Consider the following 21,939-nt stretch of genomic DNA (forward strand, 5'->3'; position numbering starts at 1 on the left):
AAGGGTTCCCCCCCCCCCCAATCTGTGTTTGGGAAAACTACTTGGCACCTATTCCCTTTACTGAAAACAATCAAAGGTAATCAAGCAAATCTGCCAATTATTCATAGATTTTAAAGTAAAGTAACCATTACTGACAGTCTAATGTTTTATTGTCTGGCTTCCTTCCTAGGTTTCATACACAGCTTCATTCCCAGAGGATATTTCAGTCAACAGAGCCATTCTTAAGATTGGTGCTAGAGATGCTGATATTGGGACCAATGCTCAAATTCAGTATTCATTACATGGACTCGGAGCAGATCATTTTTTTGTTGATTCTGAAAGTGGTAATGTGGTTTACTATACTCCCTGGATGCTTAACTTTATTGCACTGGTGTGTGCTATTAAAGTGAATATCTTTCATAGTAAAATTTCTGTTTTGTATCACAGTTTCAATTGTCGATAGCATAGAGGAGCCACTGAAAAGTTCTCAGCCCAATGTTTCAATGAGGCAAATGCATTTAGTAAATGGGCATAAGTATAAGGAAACCAAGCCATTGTGACATCACCAATGAGGTTGGCTCTTAGGCATTGGTGGAATGAGGCATTATGACATCACAATAGGAGGGGCTGCTGAAAAGTTCTCAGCCCAACCAAGAACAGAATGATTTGCAGCCATGAAATTTACAAGTTATTATTTCATATCATTGAAACAACAAAGTGTTAAAGAAAAGTGTGGAATAACTTGTATTTTCAAGTTTATTAAAGGCTTGATATCGGTTGTCTGTGCGGTTTACAATTAAAAAGGTAAAAATAATTAAAATTACACACAAATAATAAATAAATAGCAATGAGAAAGACATAGAGCTCTTTTTACTAAGCTGTGATAGCGTTTTTGGCGCACGCTAAACCCACGCTACGCAGCTAGAACTAACGCCATTAGCATCTAGCGCTCATGGCAATTCTGCGCGCGCTAAAACCGCTATCGCAGCTTAGTAAAAGGAGACCGTAGTTTGTTTGTTTTTTTATAAATTTATTGGTTTGTTACAGCATATAACAACTTCAGGCAATAAATTCAAAGAAAATACATCAAACTAAAAGAAAAAATGATCTCATCAAGTCCTCATTATTATGGGGGCTGAATGTCCTGTAGGAGTCACCAAGAAACATAGAAATAGATGGCAGATAAGGGCCACGGCCCATCTAGTCTGCCCACCCCAATGACCCTCCCCTACCTTTCTCTGTGAATAGATCCCACGTGTTTATCCCATTTGGCCTTAAAATCAGGCACGCTTCTGGTCTCAATCACCTGAAGTGGAAGACTATTCCAGCAATCAACCTCCCTTTCAGTGAAAAATAATTTCCTGGTGTCCCCGTGCAATTTCCTGCCCCTGATTTTCCACGGATGCCCCCTTGTTGCCGCGGGACCCTTGAAAAAGAAGATATCTTCTTCCACCTCGATGCGGCCCGTGAGATACTTGAATGTCTCGATCATGTCACCCCTCTCTCTGCGTTCCTCGAGTGAGTACAGCTGCAACTTATCCAGCCGTTCCTCGTACGGGAGATCCTTGAGTCCCGAGACCATCCGGGTGGCCATTCTCTGGCCCGACTCCAGTCTCAGCACATCCTTACGGTAATGCGGCCTCCAGAATTGCACACAGTATTCCAGGTGGGGCCTCACCATGGATCTATACAATGGCATAATGACTTCAGGCTTACGGCTGATGAAACTCCTGCGTATGCAACCTATGATTTGCCTTGCCTTGGATGAAGCTTGCTCCACTTGATTGGCAGTCTTCATGTTCTCACTGACGATCACCCCTAAGTCTCGTTCTGCTTCAGTTCTTGTTAGGATCTCGCCATTAAGGGTGTAAGTCTTGCATGGATTTTGGCTGCCCAGGTGCATGACTTTGCATTTTTTTGGCATTGAAGCTGAGTTGCCAGGACCTAGACCAGCGCTCCAGTAGGAGTAGGTCATGCATCATGTTGTCGGACATTGAATTTATGTCTGTTGTGCTTTTGCCCACTACATTGCTTAGTTTGGCGTCATCTGCGAATAATGTTATTTTACCCCAAAAACAATATTACCAAAATCTTCTAAGTCAGGCAAATGAATATTCTATTTTCACTCCATCTCAACCTCTGCATTAGTTACAGGCAATATATCTAATTTAGGTTTATCTTGAAGAAAAATTTCTAAATGAGCTGGATCAACAAAAATATCTCTGGTATTCTGATATGTCACTAAACACTTACATGGGAACTTAAGAAAAAATGAAGCTCCCACTGCCAAGACTCGAGTCTTGAGTTGCAGGAACTGTTTTCTCCTGTATTGCGTCTGTTTAGAGACGTCTGGAAAGATATTTATCTGTTGACCACAAAACAAGGCATTTTTATTTATAAAATATAATTTAAGAATGGCTTGTTTTTCTATTTCAGTCCTAAAGGTGACCAACAATGTTGTTCTTTTGGCTATAAAATCTTTCGATGACTAGGAATTGAGAAATATTTAAGCTATCGGGTGACACTAATTGATCTTTCCCCCCCTCTTCTGAAACCATTTTGGAACCCCCAGGTATATAGTAAAGATTATCCGGAAAAATAGTTTGTGGATATAACAGAGTATATCCTTCAAGTGCATTTTTAGTAATTCCAAAGGAGAAAAATAATGAGATATAAGAAAATTCAGAAATCTGAGGTTCCTAGATCTCATAGTATTTTCCATTTTTTCCATCTGTAAGAGCTCCTTTTACTAAGGTGCGCTAGCGTTTTTAGCGCACGGGGCAGATTAGCGTGCGCTAACCCCACGCTATGCGGCTAGAACTATCGCCAGCTCAATGCTGGAGTTAGCGTCTAGCGTGCACGGCATTGTAGCATGCGCGTTAATGCCCTAACACAGCTTAGTAATAAAGTATTATCCTTGAGAAAGACATAGTAATAATAATTTTATAGAATAAAAATGAAAATGGGGAAAAAAGGAAGAACTCCATTATCGTAATAGCAAAGAAAATAACAATGGAAAACAACATGAGGAAAAAAAGAAGGGCTAAAAAATAATTAAAGAATAAACTATATTAACATGGCATATGCATCCTTAAATAAAAAGGCTTTCAAACAGGCTCTGAATTTGACTAAGGTAGATTCATAGTGAAGATATGACAGGTAAAGGTTGCTTATAACTTGTTTGCGCAAGCTTTCTTAAGATAATATCTCGTTTTTCAGAAAGTTATGCTCTTCTGCTAATGACGATGTCCCCTTCTTATTTTAAGCAAGGGATATATCTGATCAGGTTATTTTTATTGCATGTTTTGCCGTTTTCAAGAGTGATGCGATTTGGTAAATGGGTGAAGTGTACTGTTGCTATAGATGTGAAGTTATATGAATGCACCCTTGTTTTATATTTCCCATTGTTGTATGTGGTTTCCCCGCAATGTGTAAATTGGAATTATGCATGTGATATTGTGAGCCACCTTTGATAAAGGTGGATTATAAACATTTTAAATAAAATTTAAAAAATGAATAAAGCATTCCATAATGTAGGGGCTGTTACAGAAAAAAATAGATAATAAACATAAGAAGCGCCATCTCCGGAACAGACCCTAGGTCCATCAAGTCAGGCGATCCACACACACGGAGGCCCCGCCTGGTGTACCCTGGCATAGTTTTGGTCCCCATATCGCTCTAAGCTTCTTGTAAAGAGAAGTGCATCTAGCTTACCCTTACCCATGTCACTTCATGCCACTCATAAGGAGATGTACATCTACAGATAGTATCATAAGTTATTTGACCAACTGATGGTACCAAAAGCAAATTTTGTTGACTTACGGTAACCTGAGTGTCCATGAAGGAATGTAAGAGTAATTTGTCTTTAAATGCTGGTGCATGATCCTGCCTAGCTTTGAATGTCAAAAGCAATATTTTAAATATCAATCGGTGTGAAATCGGTAACCGTTGAGCTGCAATTAAAAATGGAGTAACATGATCATATTTTTTTTAGCCTTCGATAGACGTTTTACTGTAGTATTTTGCCCAACCTGTAATCTTCGAAGTTCCTTTTGGGTAAGACCCTGGTAAATCGAGATGAGTAGTAATGAGAGAATGAATCAAGATGTCAAGGGATGAGGGCTCCAACAAAGAAGAAATTGAACGAATTATTTGCAACGCGTAAAAACATTTTTGTACTACTGAGCCTAATTGTTGATAAAAATTTAACTTATTGTCAATGATAATTCCAAGTACTTTAATACTTTAAGGGTTCCTTTTATCAAGCCGCGCTAGCGGAGTTAACGCACGTGACTTTTAATCACGCGTTAACCCCCACGCTGGCCTAAAAACTACCGCCTGCTCAAGAGGAGGTGGTTGCGGCTAGCGCGGCCGGCAGTTTAGCGCGCGGTATTACGCACGTTAAACCGCCAATGCGCCTTTGTAAAAGGAGCCCTAAGTTTCATGGCTCCGCATCATTCTCTTCGTGGTTGGGCTGAGAACTTTTCAGCGGCCCCTCGTACTATTTGGGTTTCTGCCAGGTATTTATGACCTGGATTGAGCACTGTGGAAACAGGATACCAGGCTAGATGGACCCTTGGTCTGACCCAGTTGCCTCAGTGATCAGAAAAGTATTCAAGACTTAAGCCTGAGTAGTTCATAAGCCTTCTAAGCAATAGCTCAGCTGGACCCTGCTTTCCTGGACAGATAAGGAACAGAGACTATGACAGCTGGTAAGAACAATGAAGACCTTAAGGCCCATATAACCTGCTCATTGCACTTCCTTTTGCGATGCAAGAGACCCATGCTAATTTCTGGATTTCTCTTCACAAGTAAGGATTCTCTGTCTTAACCCCAGGCCTCACTGAATTTTATTACTCCCACCTCCCCTGCATGAAAATTCCATGCATCTACCACCCATTTGATGAAGAAATATTTTCTAGTGCTGCACTTTGAGCCCCATTTACAAAGCCACGGTAGCAAGTCATGGTGCAGCAAATGCAACGCAGCCCATAGGAACTGAATAGGCTGCGTCACATTTGCCATGCGGGAATCGTTACCGTAAATGGGGCTATTAGTCTACCCTCTCTAGCATAATACTATTGCTTATTATTCTAGAACTTAAAAGTATGTGGTTTGTTCCCCGTTCATTCTTTCTGCCTCATTTTTAATTTCTAATTTCACTGTACTTTTGTAGACTCTCAGTTCTCCTGAACCCCTGGGGGATTGGTAGATGCCGGATAAATGTAGTTTCTGATTGCTGGAGAGTTACTATTAAAAATAGGCTTAACTGCCATATATACAGTACTCAAATACAAACCGAGATTTTTGGCCCAAAATAAGGGCCAAAAATTGGGGTCTCTATTTATATTCGAGCCCCCCCCCCCTTCCGAATACAAATGTTGCTGCTGTCATTCCACTCCAAACTTTCCCCTCCCCCCCCTCCCCGAGGCCACCGATGTTGCTACCCTCCACTCCAGTCACCTCCACCACCGAGGCCACTGGCACTGCTCTCCTCCAATCGCGCCCAAGACAATCGTCATTGCTGTCCACCTCCTTCCCCCACTGACTGGCACTCAACTTACCATATGTATGCTGGTGCTGAAAGAGCCTGCCGCCAGTGTTCTCTGCTGGGTCGCTTAAGGGCCTTGAGCATCTGCGTATGCTCAAGGCCTTCCAGCTCCCACCCTCTCCGAGATTCTCATGAGATAAGGCCTAACATGGCTTGATAACTTTTCCCACTGCTGTAATTGGACATTAAAGAGGTCATTTTATAAAGCTTTTCTGTGTGTCAAGCATGTTCTACGTGAAGGAAATAGCTCTTATATTCTCCTGCGTGTAGTTGTATAACAAGTAATTGCACAGCAAGATATCATCTTCTGTTATACAGTCTGCACACAGGCGTTCCCGGGGGCTTAGTTTATATAGAGTGGGGCTGAGCAATGTAAGAACATAAACGTTGCCATACAGGAACAGACCAAAGGTCCATCAAGCTCAGTATCCTATTTCAACAGTGGATAATCCAGGTCACAAGTACCTGACAAGATCCTAAAAGAGTAAAACAGATTTTATGGTGCTTATCCTAGAAATAAGTAATGGATTTCCCCAAGTCCATCTTAATAATGGTTTATGGACTTTTCTTTTAGGAGATTGTGTAAGCCTTTTTTTTAAACCCTGCTAAGCTAACTGCTTTTACCACATTCTCTGACAACAAATTCCAGAGCTTAAATTTACTACTTAGTAGCTTCATTGCATGCCCCCTAGTCCCAGTATTTTTGAAAAGGGTAAACAAGCAATTCATGTCTACTTGTTCTGCTCCACTCAGTATTTTATAAACTTCTTGTCATATCTTCCCTCGGCCATCTCTTCTCCAAGCCGAAAAGCTTTAGCCTCTTTCACCTTCCCTATAAGTCATTCCATCCTCTTAATTCTGCTGCATATTCTCTGCAATGCGGTGACTAGAATTGCACACAGCAGTCGAAGTGCGGTTGCAATATGGAGCAATACAAAGGCATTACTATAATCTCAGTTTTTGTTTTCCATTCCTAACACTCTTTTTGCTTTCTTAGTCACCACTGAACACTGTATACTTGTGTTTTGTGCACTTGTAGAACATGTGCATGCATGTACACTTTTGGTGCTGGTGTAATTTTGTGTGAGAATCATGGTGTGCTTCTGAGGGCTACCCTGCGAGCCTATTTTATAGCGATACATGGCTGTTTCTGTTGCCTTTATAAAACAGGTATAAAATAGGTTTCTTTTTATTCCCCGTCACAGACCTCAGAATCTGAACTTGTAAGCCAAGGGGCCCAATTTTGCAGCATATCAAGATTAAATTGAACCTGAGCTTGAACTTGAACTAAGCTTTTTATCCCCCCCAGAGCCAGAAAGTGAAAAAAGCCGTAGTAAATCAGGTCTCAAAGAAGCATTCCCTTCTGAGCCAGTCAGAAAGCTCGATCTGTATAACTGGGTTCTCATGCTCCCCTTTCATCAGCTTGTCATTTTAAAGTGTAGCTTTAATTTGTTTTTCAGTGTTGTGCTGTGAAGAACTTCAAAAGAATTTCTCTTGAAATTTATTTGATTGTATTTTATTTTGATAATTCTATACAACTGAGTTGTCCTAGTCAAGTTTCAAGTTTATTAAGTGTTTGTATACCGCCTATCAAGGTTATCTTGTACAATCAGGTACTCAAGCATTTTCCCTATCTGTCCCGGTGGGCTCACAATCTATCTAACGCACCTGGGGCTATGGAGGACTGAGTGACTTGCCCAGGGTCACAAGGAGCAGTGCGGGGATTGAACCCACAAGTAGACTGCTGAACGGTGACAGCCTTTGCTACCATATTTTAATAATTCTGCTTTCTTTCTTTTTTTTATCAACTGCAGGCGAATTGAAAACATTATTCCTTTTGGATCGAGAAAATGTTCCTGTGTATAACTTGATCGCCAAGGCAACAGACGGAGGTGGCCGCTTCTGCCAGTCAGAAATCCATTTATATCTGGAAGATGTTAATGATAACCCACCAAAGTTTTCATCAGATCATTACAACGCTTGTGTCTACGAGAACACAGCCACTAAAGCTCTGTTAACAAAGGTGCAGGCGACAGACCCTGATGTAGGTAAGTACGGAAGAAATATTCATCCAAGTCAAAAGACAGCTGCACCTACTTGTACCCCTCTATTATTCTGCTTAATATATTCTGATAAGGGGCCTAATTCTATAAACGGTACCCTAATCACGGACGCCTGACGATGTCTAACTTAGTTCCACGTGCAACTTAATTATTTTTAATTGGTTTAAATGGGATGGTAATTGACCTCTTGCAGTCAAGGTAAATTTATTTCTTCTGACACAGTGGGAAGCTGCGAAACAAGGGGCCCTTGTCGGGATTGTTGGGACTGTATATCCTCTCTGGCTAGATTGGAATTTATAAGACTATTTGAAAGAAGTTAGCTAGATCTGATGTGATCCGGGATGTTAAGATAAGTGCCTGAACTATTAATGTTTTGCATAAGAGGGCCAAAAAGGCAAACAAGAACAGGATGGTAGGAATTATTAAAAAAGGGATGGTAAACAAGACTAAGAATGTTATAATGCCCCTGTATCGCTCCATGGTGCGACCTCATATGGAGTATTGCGTCCAATTCTGGTCTCCTTATTTCAAGAAAGATACAGTGGCGAAAGAAAAGGTTCAAAGAAGAGCGATCAAGATGATAAAGGGGATGGAACTCCTCTCGTATGAGGAAAGACTAAAACGGTTAGGGCTCTTCAGCTTGGAAAAGAGACAGCTGAGGGGAGATATGATTGAAGTCTACAAAGTGGAGTAGAACGGGTACAAGTGGATCGAGTTTTCATTCTGTCAAAAATTACAAAGACTAGGAGACACTCGATGAAATTACAGGGAAAACCAATAGGAGGAAATTTTTTTTCACTCAGAGAATAGTTAAGCTCTGGAACGCATTGCCAGAGGTTGTGGGAAGAGTGGACAGCATAGCTGGTTTTAAGAAAGATTTGGACAATTTCCTGGAGAAAAAGTCCATAGTCTGTTATTGAGAAAGGCATGGGGGAAGCCACTGCTTGCCCTGGATCGGTAACATGGAATGTTGCTACTCCTTGGGTGTGGGCCAGATACTAGTGACCTGGATTGGCCACCATGAGAACAGGATACTGTGCTTGATGGACCTTTGGTCTGATCCAGTAAGGCTATTCTTATGTTCTTATGAATTAGGAAGTTGGGTTTTTGTAGAACAGTCTTTTTTTCTCTCTCTTACAATACTGAGGAGTTTTTTCACTGTTCTGTTTTTCCCGACTATTAAACTTAAGCCAGTGAAGTGAGTGGGGTTTCTGAGTCTAATATTGGTTCATTTTGAAGCCTGTTGTTTGATTTTGAGGCTTGCTATTTGTTAAAGAATTTTTCCCAGACTACCTCTTTTGCAGTTCATCATTAACAAACTTGTTATTAGTTATGGTAATTGAACTCGCCATTAAAAACTGATTTAAAAATCATTATTTTAATTCTCAATTTAAGTTGTGTGCGGATATTGGCCCGGTGCCTAGCGACACCGAAGACGAGGCACCCTCTAACACCTAACAGCACCTACCTGAAAAGTAGGCATGGTTAGGAGCAGAGAATAGGCAAGGTTGACTTAGGCATCGCTTGGCATTGTAGTAAATTAGGCATTGCTAGGTGTGATCCTATAAAGGACTTCACAGCTGATTAACAATCACAACTAGGTGCCATTTATAGAATCTGGTCTAATGAGTCTTACCTCTCTAGTCAACATACGTCTTCTTTCTAGTTGAATAAATGAGCTTTTTATGAAAAAGTTCCAAACAAAAGCTCAGGAGTGTACAAGCTATGAAATAATTCCTAGGTTCAGAAAACAAACATGGCTTTATTTTAATTTAGATTGTCATAAGGAGTGCCTAACTGATTTTAAACCAATTTTCAATCCAGGTGACAGTTTTCTTAAAGGATAAGAGTGTTTTTATCAGGGCTATAGAGTTGAAGTTGGATGCAATTTTTGGGCTACTAGAGTTGGAGTCAGTGAAAATGTGCTTACTCCTAATAGAGTTAAATTGCATGTCATGCAAATATTATAATGCTTGAATTTCTTATTTCACAGATAATTGTGATTTCCCAGGAAGCCCCCAAGCCACTGTGACAGATCTGTTCCAAGCCACTTTCTCCTTCCTAATTAGCTTCTTGAGAAATTCTTTGCTCTCCAGGATCTTCTTTATTTGTGGTCTGATAAAGACACCAGCTTAGACCTTTGCCTCAGATAAACTGGGGAAGATGTCTTGAAGGAACTTGAAGTCTGCCGAATTTATATCTAGAGCTCTGACAGATTGTTTCATTAGACCCAGTTATGTGCAGTGGTGGCATCAGCACTTTCCATGAGTCCACTAGTGGTTCCCATTTGACGTTGTTTCTTCCCACAGGAAACTCAGTCTGCTGCGGGCAGTCTGGCCTTTGGTAGTGCACCTTTGTGTCCCTGATGTCCCAAAAACAGAGATAGTAGGGAAACTTGGTAAAACTGTCTTGGAGACCCATTAGGAATGCCACCATTTTGACGTCTCCAATGACCTCCCAGCCATACTCATCATACTTCAAGGTGCCTAGTAAGGTCTTGATGCTGTCGCATCCCACTTTGAGGTGCACTGAGACCAGTGGAAGAGATGGGTACTTGGTCCCTTTATGTACCAGCACGGCTTTGATACTCTTGGATGAGCTGTCAATGAAGAGATACCACTCTTTCAGGTTACAGGTAATTCCAATTGCCTCAAACAGACTGGTCACATTCTGGCATCTTGATGGATGAAGAAGGTGGAAAAATCTTGGTGAAAACAAAAAACTGTGGATACAGATGTTCTGGAGATAATTTATTAAACACTGACATATAAAAACATGAAAATTCAATTTAAAAAGTACAATGATAAGAAATACAGTGGTAAAAATCCAACCAGACCCAAATCTTGGTGATACTTCCTCTGATCTGTGACTTGCACACTTTCATTCCAACAAGTTCCACTGCTTAAGCCTAGCTGTCAAAAGTTCGGTATTGGACTTGATGAGACCAAGTATTTGAGGTTTTTTTTGGGTTGGATAGTATGTGTTTCTCTCATCAGCTGCACCACTGATATTGTAAACTGGATCTATAACATCTCCCTCACTCTGACTTGCTGCTCTTTTCTGAAGATAGCTTTTCTCTCTCTGGGGGAGTAGGTGTGGGGGGCTTAGGACAATATAGCACTGGGGTGATGGGTGAAGCCCTACCTACTGGAACAACCGACTAACCCTATCCACCTCAACCAGACACCGGAGAACCCCCACAATATTCACACACCCACCAACCAAAAATGTCAAAAGAAGTAAAATGTATGACAACCTACTGACCACCAGAGCAGCTAAACTGGACCGACAGCTCACCAATCAGCTGACTTCGACCACAGACTACAAAACCTTCAAAAAAAGAAACAAAAACCCTGCTCTTCAAAAAATACATAAAACCAATATAACACCTCCAAACAGGCTTTGAACTCCTCCAATTACCAACTACTCCTTAACAAATTAGAAAATGCTCAAACTATTCCTTAAGTACTTCTTAATGTCTTAACAATATGTTCTTATTATTATAATACTAAATTATCATCAAAAATAGCTAAAACACAAGAGAGAATATATCCAATAATTTAGAATATATCCAATAATTTAGTGAGTTGGATATATTCTCTCTTGTGTTTTAGCTATTTTTGATGATAATTTAGTGAGTTTCACAAAAATTTTGAGGTGTATTGCTTCTTATTATAATAACAACTTTTGTGTAATCCACCTTGAACCGCAAGGTAAAGGCAGAGTAGAAATCACTAATATAATGTAATGTGATTGCCAGTTCGACATTTGGAAGGATCCACCATGTTGCTTGAGTGGTCATTGGGTTTCTGTCAAATTCTTGGAATAACAAACTTCATGACTCTCTTTCCCCCTCTGTACCATCCTGTAGAATAGTGTTCCCCAACTTCTTCAAGCCAAGTACCCCCCAAATCGAAAATTTTTCAATCGAGTACCTCTGTGCAGTAGAGATTTTGAAATGGATATTTTATTGTTAATAATTACTAACTAGGCAATATACATAACAAATACAGGTCACTGGAACTGGCATACAGACCAAAGACACACTTGGCATGATCTGTTAAATTTCAGTCTTATATAAACTGGCCCCTTGAAAGGTGGTGTGTCAAATCGCTGAAAACCCACTTGTTTGGTAAATATTTTTATTAATTTATTATGATCGTACTACAAATGGTTAGTATCTCTTAGCTGTTAAGAACATATGAATTGCCGCTGCTGGGTCAGACCAGTGGTCCATCGTGCCCAGCAGTCCGCTTATGCGGCTGCCCTAGGTCAAAGACCAGTGCTCTAAATGAGTCCTGCCTCACCTGCGTACGTTCAAGTTCAGCAGGAACTTGTCTAACTTTGTCTTGAATCCCTGGAGGGTGTTTTAACCTACAACAGACTCCGGAAGAGCATTCCAGTTTTCCACCACTCTCTGGGTGAAGACCTTCCTTACGTTTTTACGGAATCTTGCCCCTTTTAACTTTAGAGAGTACCCTCTCGTTCTCCCTACTTGGGAGAGGGTGAACAACCTACCTTTATGTACTAAGTCTATTCTCTTCAGTATCTTGAATGTTTCGATCATGTCCCCTCTCAGTCTCCCCTTTTCAAGGGAGAAGAGGCCCAGTTTCTCTAATCTATTATTGTACGGCAACTCCTCCAGCCCCTGGGTTACGGTATATAAGAATTTATGTAATATAATGTTAATAACTTGGTTCCAGCGGCCTTTTGATAGGCGCCTACAATTTTTTTAATGAGTATTTAATTAGTTTTAAATGACACGGTCAATTATACCAATTAAAACCAATAAAATCAATTAATGTAGGCGATGGTGTGGCATCTACTGTAGCCTAGCTTTTGGTACCATTTCAGGAATCCAGGCCTAAAAGTCCATTGTAAAATTACCCTCTTAAAAGGTAATTACCATAGAAGGTAGAAGTATGTATTTTGTAATCCACACAGAGTTTTGTGATATGTGGAATATAAATGTTTTTAAATAAATAAATAAAAATAAAATTTTTAAAAGCTTTTTCCACATACACGTACAGCAAAGAACATTTATAAAACTGTGTGACCACATACATGAATAAAAAGTAAGCATGTCGGAGGAGTGTATCTATGTTTACATTAACTGCGCGTCAGCATTTCTAGGGGTACTTTTATCTGTGTACGTTTCATACCAATTTTAAAAATATTGTGCATTAAGAAGTCCTGGGTATTTTGGGGCTTTAGAGAGCATTATACAGTCCCTGGTGAAGGATACAATCGGAATTCAATTACACGCCTGCAGGTCAGATTTCCCAAGAGTTTCTTTCCCTCCCCCTCCCATTTTCACCTATCTTCAGTCAAGTCTATCCCATGTCCTTTTCTGTTCTGACTGCTAATCTTTGTGCCCCTGTCGCAACATCTCTGTACTGTATATAAAGAAGAGTAATAGATGTCCACTCAGGCTGACATGAATGCAGCACACTATATAAAGCTGATGAAGCGTGTAACTTCCTACCCCTCACTTTTTCACGGTGCTTTTCAGAAGCTGTAGCACTGAAAAGCGCTGTCAGATTTTAAGTGAAAATGTGCCCTGATGAAAACAGGCAGCCCCTCTTTTTTCTTTCTTTTTTTTTTTTTATAATATTTTATTGAATTTTTAATTACAGAAATGTATAGATAAACATAACAGAAATACAGTACTACATTGCAGAAATGTACATAAAGCATATCAATAATACAATACTACAATAGATTAAGATGCGTACTCTTATAGCATAATAGGGTCAATTAACGCTATCATTGAAGTCCTTACAGAACTCATCTAGGGGGGCCCACGTTCTAGTAAAATTAGCAATATTAATAAGACCATAAGCCGTGCCTCTGCTGGGTCAGACCTGAGGTTCATCATGCCCAGCAGTCCGCTCATGCGGCAGCCCATCAGGTCCAGGACCTGTATACTAGCCCTCTATCTATAGTTTCAAGTTTATTTATTTAAGTTTATTTAAAATATTTGATATGATCGCAATATCCAAACCCAATGCGATTTACAAAGATTAAAAAAATAAAATAAAAACTCCAACAAACAGGACACTAAAACCAATTATAACATAAAGATACATTTGAGGGGGGGGGGGGGTTTAAAAAAAATGGAGTAAATACAATTCCAAAATAAATGAAAAAGGATAGGTAAAGAGACAAAAGGTTAGGTAGGGAATGTTACCCACTTAATTTCTACTTAAGAGTGTTCCTTGTCCAGATATATTCCAGAGTGAGGTCATGTGATTTTAAATGGGTCAGTTAAAGGCGTCCTTAAACAGCCAACTTTTTAGTAGGCCTTTGAACTTGTTAAGTAATTTTTCTTCTCTTATGTTGAAAGGAAGCAAGTTCCAAATTTGAGGAGCTGTAACAGAAAAGATCATATCCCTCCTTGAATAGATCATTTTTAATGAGGGAATTACTAACAGAGATTTTTCTTCTGATCTTAGAGATTTTACAGGGAAGTATGGAATTAGAAATCTTTCTAGAAATGCTGGGGCTTTATTTACTAATATTTTATGTGTGAGTAAGGCTATTTTGTAAGTAATTCTATGGTTTACCAGTAACCAATGATTTTCTTTTAACAGTGGGGTTACATGATCAAATTTTTTTCTTTTCATGATAATTTTTATTGCGGTGTTTTGGAGAATTTGTAGTCTACGTATTTCTTTTAAGGTAGTCCCTTTGTATAGGACGTTGCAATAGTCCTTCAGAAAATTGTCCAATCCCTTCTTGAACTCCAATACTGTCTGATCACGTGGCGGCCCATCAGGTCCAGGACCTCTATACTAGCCCTCTATCTATACCCTTCTATCCCCTTTTCCTTCAGAAAATTGTCCAATCCCTTCTTGAACTCCAATATCGTACCCTGTCCTATCACTCCCTCTGGAAGCGCATTCCAGGTGTCCACCACCTGTTGGGTGAAGAAGAACTTCCTAGCATTGGTTCTGAATCTGTCTCCTTTTAATTTTTCAGAATGCCCTCTCGTTCTTGTAGTTGTCAAAAGTTTGAAGAATCTGTCCATCTCCACTTTCTCTATGCCCTTCGTGATCTTATACGTCTCTATCATATCCCCTCTAAGTCTCCGCTTCTCCAGCGAAAAAAGCCCCAGTCTCTCTAATCTTTCAGCGTATGAAAGGTTTCCCATACCTTTTATCAAACGCGTCGCTCTCTTCTGAACCCTCTCGAGTATCACCATATCCTTCTTTAGGTACGGCGACCAATATTGGACGCAGTACTCCAGATGCGGGCGCACCATCGACCGATACAACGGCAGGATAACTTCTTTCGTTCTGCTTGTAATACCCTTCTTGATTATTCCTAGCATTCTATTTGCTTTCGTAGCAGCCGCTGGACATTGTGCTGATGGCTTCATTGTCATGTCCACTATTACCCCCAAGTCCCTTTCTTGGGAACTCTCACTCAATAACAGCCCTCCCATTGTGTAGCTATACCTCGGGTTTATGTTTCCTACGTGTAAGACTTTGCATTTCTCTACATTGAACTTCATCTGCCATCTCGTCGCCCACTCCTCTAGATTTTTTAGGTCCCTTTGTAAATCTTCACTGTCCTCTTTAGTCCTAGCCCCATTGAATAGCTTGGTGTCATCTGCGAATTTTATTACTTCGCTCTTCGTTCCCGTTTCTAGATCATTTATAAATACATTGAATAGCAGCGGTCCAAGCACCGATCCCTGCGGAACACCACTCGTGACCTTCTTCCAGACCAAGTAGTGGCCCTTCACTCCTACCCTCTGCTTTCTGCCCGCCAACCAATTCCTTATCCATCTGTGTACGTCTCCTTCCACCCCATGGTTCTTTAGTTTCCGAAGTAGGCGTTCATGGGGTACCTTGTCAAAGGCTTTTTGGAAGTCTTAGTATACAATGTCTATGGGGTCCCCTTTGTCCATCCGTTTGTTAATTCCTTCGAAGAAGTGCACTAAGTTTGTTAGGCATGATCTTCCCTTGCAGAAGCCATGTTGGCTTGTTTTCATAAGTTTATGCCTCTCTAGATGCTCTTCGATGCTATCTTTTATCAGCACTTCCGCCATTTTCCCCAGAACCGAGGTCAGACTTAATCGTTATTATTTCCTCCTATTTCCTAATAACACAGAGATGGTTCCACCATTCAAGGAAGTTAAGCTTAGAGTTATCTTTCCGATTGCAGATAATATGATGAATGGCTAGCACAATCATAGAATCAAAGATTTTATTGAATGATGCTGGTAACGAGCTATCTGGATTTGCAGAACGCAATATGATAGATTTATATGACAAAGGTAACATATTACTATTCAATAAATTTGCATATTAGGGCATGTATAAAGAAGGTGCAAGAGAGTTCCAGGTGGCCCCTCTTTATCACATTCATTTATATGTAGGTGCATGATATTCTGGGATTGCAGCACAGCACACTGAGGTCATGATATGAATGTGGACACCAAAGCCCATTTTTCGTGCTTGTAAGGCAGCCCAGTTCTGCAAAGACCCTGCTGCTGAATCAGCTGGCAGTCGGGCAATGTATGCAGTGTTGTTGCAGCCCTTCTGTTTTAATTAGCTTTAAAATAGCAACGCTCATGTGGAATGAACAAGCATACACTGCCTTCCCTTCAGGTCTCATTATGGGAGACTGGCTCAGCAAGCAGATTTACATTGCAATACATCAACAGCTGACTGCACTGTGAGCTCTATCAGGAGTGCTGGCTAATGTATGAAGACAACATTCCAGTTCATCATTATTTAAGTTAAAATATATATTTTGGTATCTCAGTACCAAAGAGATGTTTTAATGTTGTCTATGTGATCTTTTTCTTTGGTTCCATATTATTATGTTAAACTGCGATCTTTGTGATTTCAGAGAACAGTGAACATAAGAATTGTTGCTGCTGAGTCAGACCAGTGGTCCATCGTGCCCAGCAGTCCGCTCCCGTGGCGGCCCCCAGGTCAAAGACCAGTACCCTACCAGAGTCCTACCTGCGTACGTTCCAGTTCAGCAGGAACTTGTCTAACTTTGTCTTGAATCCCTGGAGGGTGTTTCCCCTATAACAGCCTCCGGAAGTGCGTTCCAGTTCTCCACCACCCTCTGGGTGAAGAAGAACTTTCTTACGTTTGTACGGAATCTATCCCCTTTTAACTTTAGAGAGTGCCTTCTCGTTCTCCCTACCTTGGATAGGGTGAACAACCTGTCTTTATCTACTAAGTCTATTCCCTTCAGTATCTTGCATGTTTCTATCATGTCCCCTCTCAATCTCCTCTTTTCAAGGGAGAAGAGGCCCAGTTTCTCTAATCTCTCGCTGTATGGCAACTCGTCCAGCCCCTTTACCATTTTAGTCACTCTTCTCTGGACCCTTTCAAGTAGTACTGTGTCCTTCATGTATGTTGACTAGTGCTGGACGCAGTATTCCAGGTGAGGGCGTACCATGGCCCGGTACAGCGGCATGATAACCTTCTCCGATCTATTCGTGATTCCCTTCTTAATCATTCCTAGCATTCTGTTTGCCTTTTTCGCTACCGCCACACATTATGCAGACGACTTCATCTACTTGTCCAGTGCTCCCAAGTCTCTTTCCTCAGGGGTCTCTCCAAGTACTGCCCCAGACATCCTGTATTCATGTATAAGATTTTTGTTACCGACATGCATCACCTTACACTTATCCATGTTGAACCTCATTTGCCATGTCGCAGCCCATCTCTCGAGTGTGTTTATGTCACGTTGCAGATCTTCACAATCCTCCTGCATCTTCACTACTCTGGATGAATTTCTTTGACTGGTTGACCAGATTGTTGGATAAAGGGAGAGCGCTAGACATGGTATACTTAGATTTTAGCAAAGCCTTTGACACTGTTCCATACAATGTCTAATAAATAAACCGAGTGTCCTCGGTATAGGCCCTAAAGTGATGGACTAGGTTAGGAGCTGGTTGAGTGGAAGGCGACAGAGGGTAGTGGTAAATGGAGCTAACTCTGAGGAAAATGATGTTACCAGTGGTGTGCCATAAGGATCTGTTCTTTCTAACATTTTTAAAGTGATATTGCTGAAGGACTGCCTGATAAGGTTTGCCTGTTTACTGAAGATACCAAAATCAGCAACAGGGTAGATACCCTGAGGAGTAGTGGCTCGTGGCCAGCAGGGGGTGCTGTTTATGGGACGATAATGGAATGGATGTCGGAGCATGATAAGTGCAGTATTTTTTGTGGACGTTTTTCTACAAAAGCGCCAGTTTTTCGTATGATTCTAGGTAATTCTAGTTAGACAATTCTGTGTCAGTTAAGGACTACGCCCAAATAGAAGCGTACGGAAAAACAGGTGAATAAAAATTTAAATATAATGTAGCTAAGGCCAGAGAATAAAAACACACTAAAGATTAAAATAAGGGAAAGAATGGTGTTTTCTTATGTACTTTGCTGTTGAGCCAAATCATGGTGGAAATCATGATTACATGATTACATGGAATCCATTTTGGGTTCTCTGTGTGTACTATATCTGTCCTGTCTTTGGACACTATCTTGGGCCGGTGACTGGTTTTCTGTCTTCTTTGTCCTCTCTGAGTTTTTCCCGCTCCCAGCAGCGTGGGGTTAATTAACACCAGATGTGCTTGCTTTAGACTGGTAAAGAAGGATCACGTGTCCTAAACTAAGATATAAAATGCATTAAGTATGAATGGCCGAGTTATGAATGGAATGAATGGGGCCCCTGGAGTGATGGCTGTGACTGTGTTGAACAAAAGGAATAAGTTTTGAAAAACATATTTATATATTTTTTGCAATCTAAGAGAAATCCTGAGGCAACATCTGGGAGTGATTAAGTCAGAGACTACTCCTGCGCTTTGTGTGTGAGACTGTCAGCATAAAAGGAGAGGGGGAAACCAGCCCCTCCCCCGCCTCCTCCAGAGTAAGGTTTCTGTGTAAGGCTATGCAGTTTGAACCTGTCAGCTTAGGAAGAGTTTTTTCCTTTAGGGCTGAGAATTTCTCAGCACCCTATTAATAATTGTAGATTATCTTGAATAATGTTATAATGTTAATTCAGAAATCAAAAGTAATTTTCTAAAACTGCCTAACTTGGAAACGTGGAGGAATTTTGTTTTGTCTAAACTGTTAAGACCACCTCTTTGATGAAATGTTATTGGTTGTCAAACTTGATGTCATAATGAGCTAACAGTATATAATAGAAAATCCGGAGATATGAGACCGAGACCGTTGTGAGAAGGCCAACCTTTGGCCACAATGACGATCTCCCATTAGCGCAACGTTAAGCAATGATGCTGTATTCTTTTGATCTAATAATGGAAAAATAGAAACAATAATTCAATAAATCTTGGTTATAATTTTAAAAACCTTGCACTGGTGTCATTTTGCATGTATTATTATTTTCAAACCTGAAGCTTTCACAAAGGCGTTGATGTCCCTTGCTCAACCCCTAATGGTATGGATAGCATGAAGAGGAACTTAGTGAAATTTGAAGAATGATCCAGAATTTGGCAGCTAAGATTTAATGTTAAGAGATGAAGGGTCATGCATTTGGCCTTCAGAAGCCTGAGAGAATGGTATAGTTTAGGACAGTGTCTCGCAAACTTTCCAGCTGGAAGGCACCCAGAAGTGCGTGTCGACATCCGCGCATGTGCAGAGGCCCATCTGACTGCTACACACTTCGGTGAAGGGATCCAGGAGGTGCAGGGAGAGGAGGAGAGACACCGGCCAGGAGGAGAATCATCTGCGCTGGCTGACTTCCTACAGGGCGTGCCTCTCATCGCGTGGACGACCCTCCTCCTCACCAGTGTGTCGCGGCACATCTGAAATCTCAGGAGGCACTCTGGCGGCACATAGTTTGCGATGCACTGGTTTAGGAGGTGAATAACTTATGAGCACAAAAGAGGAGCAGAACTTGGGTGTGATCATATGTGATGATCTTAAGGTGGCCAAACAGGTAGAAAGGCGTCAGCAAAAGCTAGTAAGATGCTTGGGTGCATAGGGAGAGGAATGGCCAGTAGAGAAAAGGAAGTAATGATGCCCCTATGTAAGACTCTGGTGAAGCATCAAGTAGAATACTGTATACAATTCTGGAGACTGCAATGTCAAAAATAATATAAACACGATGGAGTCATTCCAGAGAACATCTACTAAAATGGTCAGTGGTCTTTGTCATAAAGTATATAAGGACATTCTTAAAAGATCTTAAAACGTATACTTTAGAGGAAAAGTAGGAAAGGGGAGATATGATAGAGATGTTTAAATACCTACGTGGCATAAATGCACATGAGGTGAGTCTCCTTCAGTTGAAAGGAAGCTGTGGAATGAGGGTGCAAAGGATGAAGGTAAAAGGGGATAGACTCAAGTAGTCTCACAAAATACTTTTTCATGGAAAGGATGGTAAGTGCGTGGAACAGTCTCCCGATGGAGGTGGTGGAGATAAAAAAAAAATGTATCTGAATTCAAGAAAGCTTGAGACAAGTACATTGGATCTCAGAGAGGAAGGGATAGTAGCGTACATGGATAGGTAGACTAGAAAGGCCATGTTTCTGTAAGATTTCTTTAATTTTATTGTAAAATGGAGCTGCTGAGAAGGAAGATTAATGTGATGGATCTCTTCTCTTATGAAGAAAAAGATTAGTTGCTAAAATGGACAGAAGAAAATACTTTTCCATTCAATTAATAATTAAGCTCTGAAACTTGTTGCTGGAAGATATGGTATAAGCAGTGAGCCTATCTGGTTTCACAAAAGGTTTGGACAGGTTTCTGGAGGAAAAGTCGATAGTCTGCTATTAAGGTAGACATGGAGAAAGCACTGTATCTAAGCAAACACTAAAGCAGGTAGAGAGATTCAAAATCATCCACTATGCAATACAACCTCTCACTATATCATTCAAAAAATTGTTTTAAACCACAATCATTTAAACCCTCTTGGTGAAAGTAATTAAAGCTGGAGGGACAGCTGTTTTGAAAGGAGGAAAAAGCCTCAGAACCCCCCGTCTGCTGCTAGAGCTGATCTTGTATGCATACTAGAGAGGGAACAAACCTCATCGGCTTAAAAAATCTCCTCGTGCCTCCATTTGCTTGATTTAATTAGTTATGTTTATGATCATATTTATATTGATATTACACCAACAAATGTTCAGTCATTCAAAACTCTTCGTGTTCTTTCAACTGTGCAAAAAAAATCTGTTACTTAACATGAACAAACTCTTCACTGGTGTGCACCAAACGCTCCTCAGTAGAGTTGTCGTGCACTGAGGAACGTTTGGTGCACACCAGTGAAGAGTTTGTTCACGATAAGTAACACGGCACTGGGCGGGGCTGAGGCAGAATAGAGTGGAGGCGGGACAGGGCATGGCCTTGTGTCCGGGGTTTTGCAGCCCAAAATATGGTAACCCTAGATCAAGTGGAACACCTTTTTGGTTGGAGGGACCAAACAAACCAATCTCCAGCTTTCTAGTTGGTGATGTGTTGGACAAAATATTGGTCAGGTCATGGCCCGTGACCTACAACTGCCTATGAATAGAAATACAGATTAGCTTGTTATTGCCCTCATATGAAAATCATCAGGCATTATTAGATGAATGAGCAATGGACTCACTGATTCAGCTCTTTATAGTGGCCTCTATTTTAAAAATTTCTCCTCGTGTAAATAGTGGTACTTACACATAAAGATCGCACATACGATGTGCAAATAGTGATTTTTAGAAAGTTGCCAGTTACACAAGGGCATCCATACCCACAGACATTTCAAGGAGGCAAGGTTCGGGCACAGCAAAAAACATAAAACATGTATTCCACATTTCAAAAATGGAACGCACGTCTGTAGGGGGAAAATTTCCCCATTTGGTTTTCACCAGCTCAGTGTTATGCCACAGGTTTTAAGTGCTTGTTTTGGCCAGGGCTTTACATGAAGGTTTAAGGGCGTTATTCTCCTCAACCGCTCTGGAATGAGAGGGCATAGGATGGCATTAAGAGGTGATAGGCTCAGAAGTAATCTAAAGATATCGTTTTGTTGGTTTTGTTTTTTTTACAGAAAGGGTGATAGATATGTGAAACAGACTCCCGGTAGAGGTGGTGGAGACAAAGACTTTGAATTCAAGAAAGCGTGAGATAGGCACATGGGATCTCTTAGGAGAGGAGGAGATAGTGGATGCTGCAGATGGGCAGACTGGATGGGCCATCTGGCCTTTATCTGCCATCATGCTTTTATGTTTCCATTGTTTATTTCTGCCTTCAGAATGAAACTGATTAACTTGTGGGCTCATTACTTAATTGCAGCACTTACATGTAGGTTTATAAAATGGAGCAACTTCATGTGGAAGTGGATGGGCTCGTGTTGCCCATTTTATCCACGTGTTATTTCTAAAAT

The 21,939-nt window shown here is 40.7% G+C and overlaps 1 protein-coding gene across 7 annotated transcripts in view; it reads left to right on the forward strand.

The window, feature by feature from the left end:
* The window catches only part of FAT3 (FAT atypical cadherin 3), a 669,400-nt gene that overhangs the window by 566,768 nt on the left and 80,693 nt on the right, over positions 1-21,939 (forward strand). For all 7 annotated transcript variants that reach the window (XM_033948992.1, XM_033948995.1, XM_033948996.1 and 4 more), the window contains 2 exons: positions 170-323; positions 7,345-7,578. In XM_033948992.1, coding sequence (XP_033804883.1) covers positions 170-323; positions 7,345-7,578 — 388 coding nt within the window. The remainder of the gene's footprint in view (positions 1-169; positions 324-7,344; positions 7,579-21,939) is intronic.

Source organism: Geotrypetes seraphini, chromosome 6 (assembly GCF_902459505.1).
Source record: "Geotrypetes seraphini chromosome 6, aGeoSer1.1, whole genome shotgun sequence".
NCBI lineage: Eukaryota > Metazoa > Chordata > Amphibia > Gymnophiona > Dermophiidae > Geotrypetes > Geotrypetes seraphini.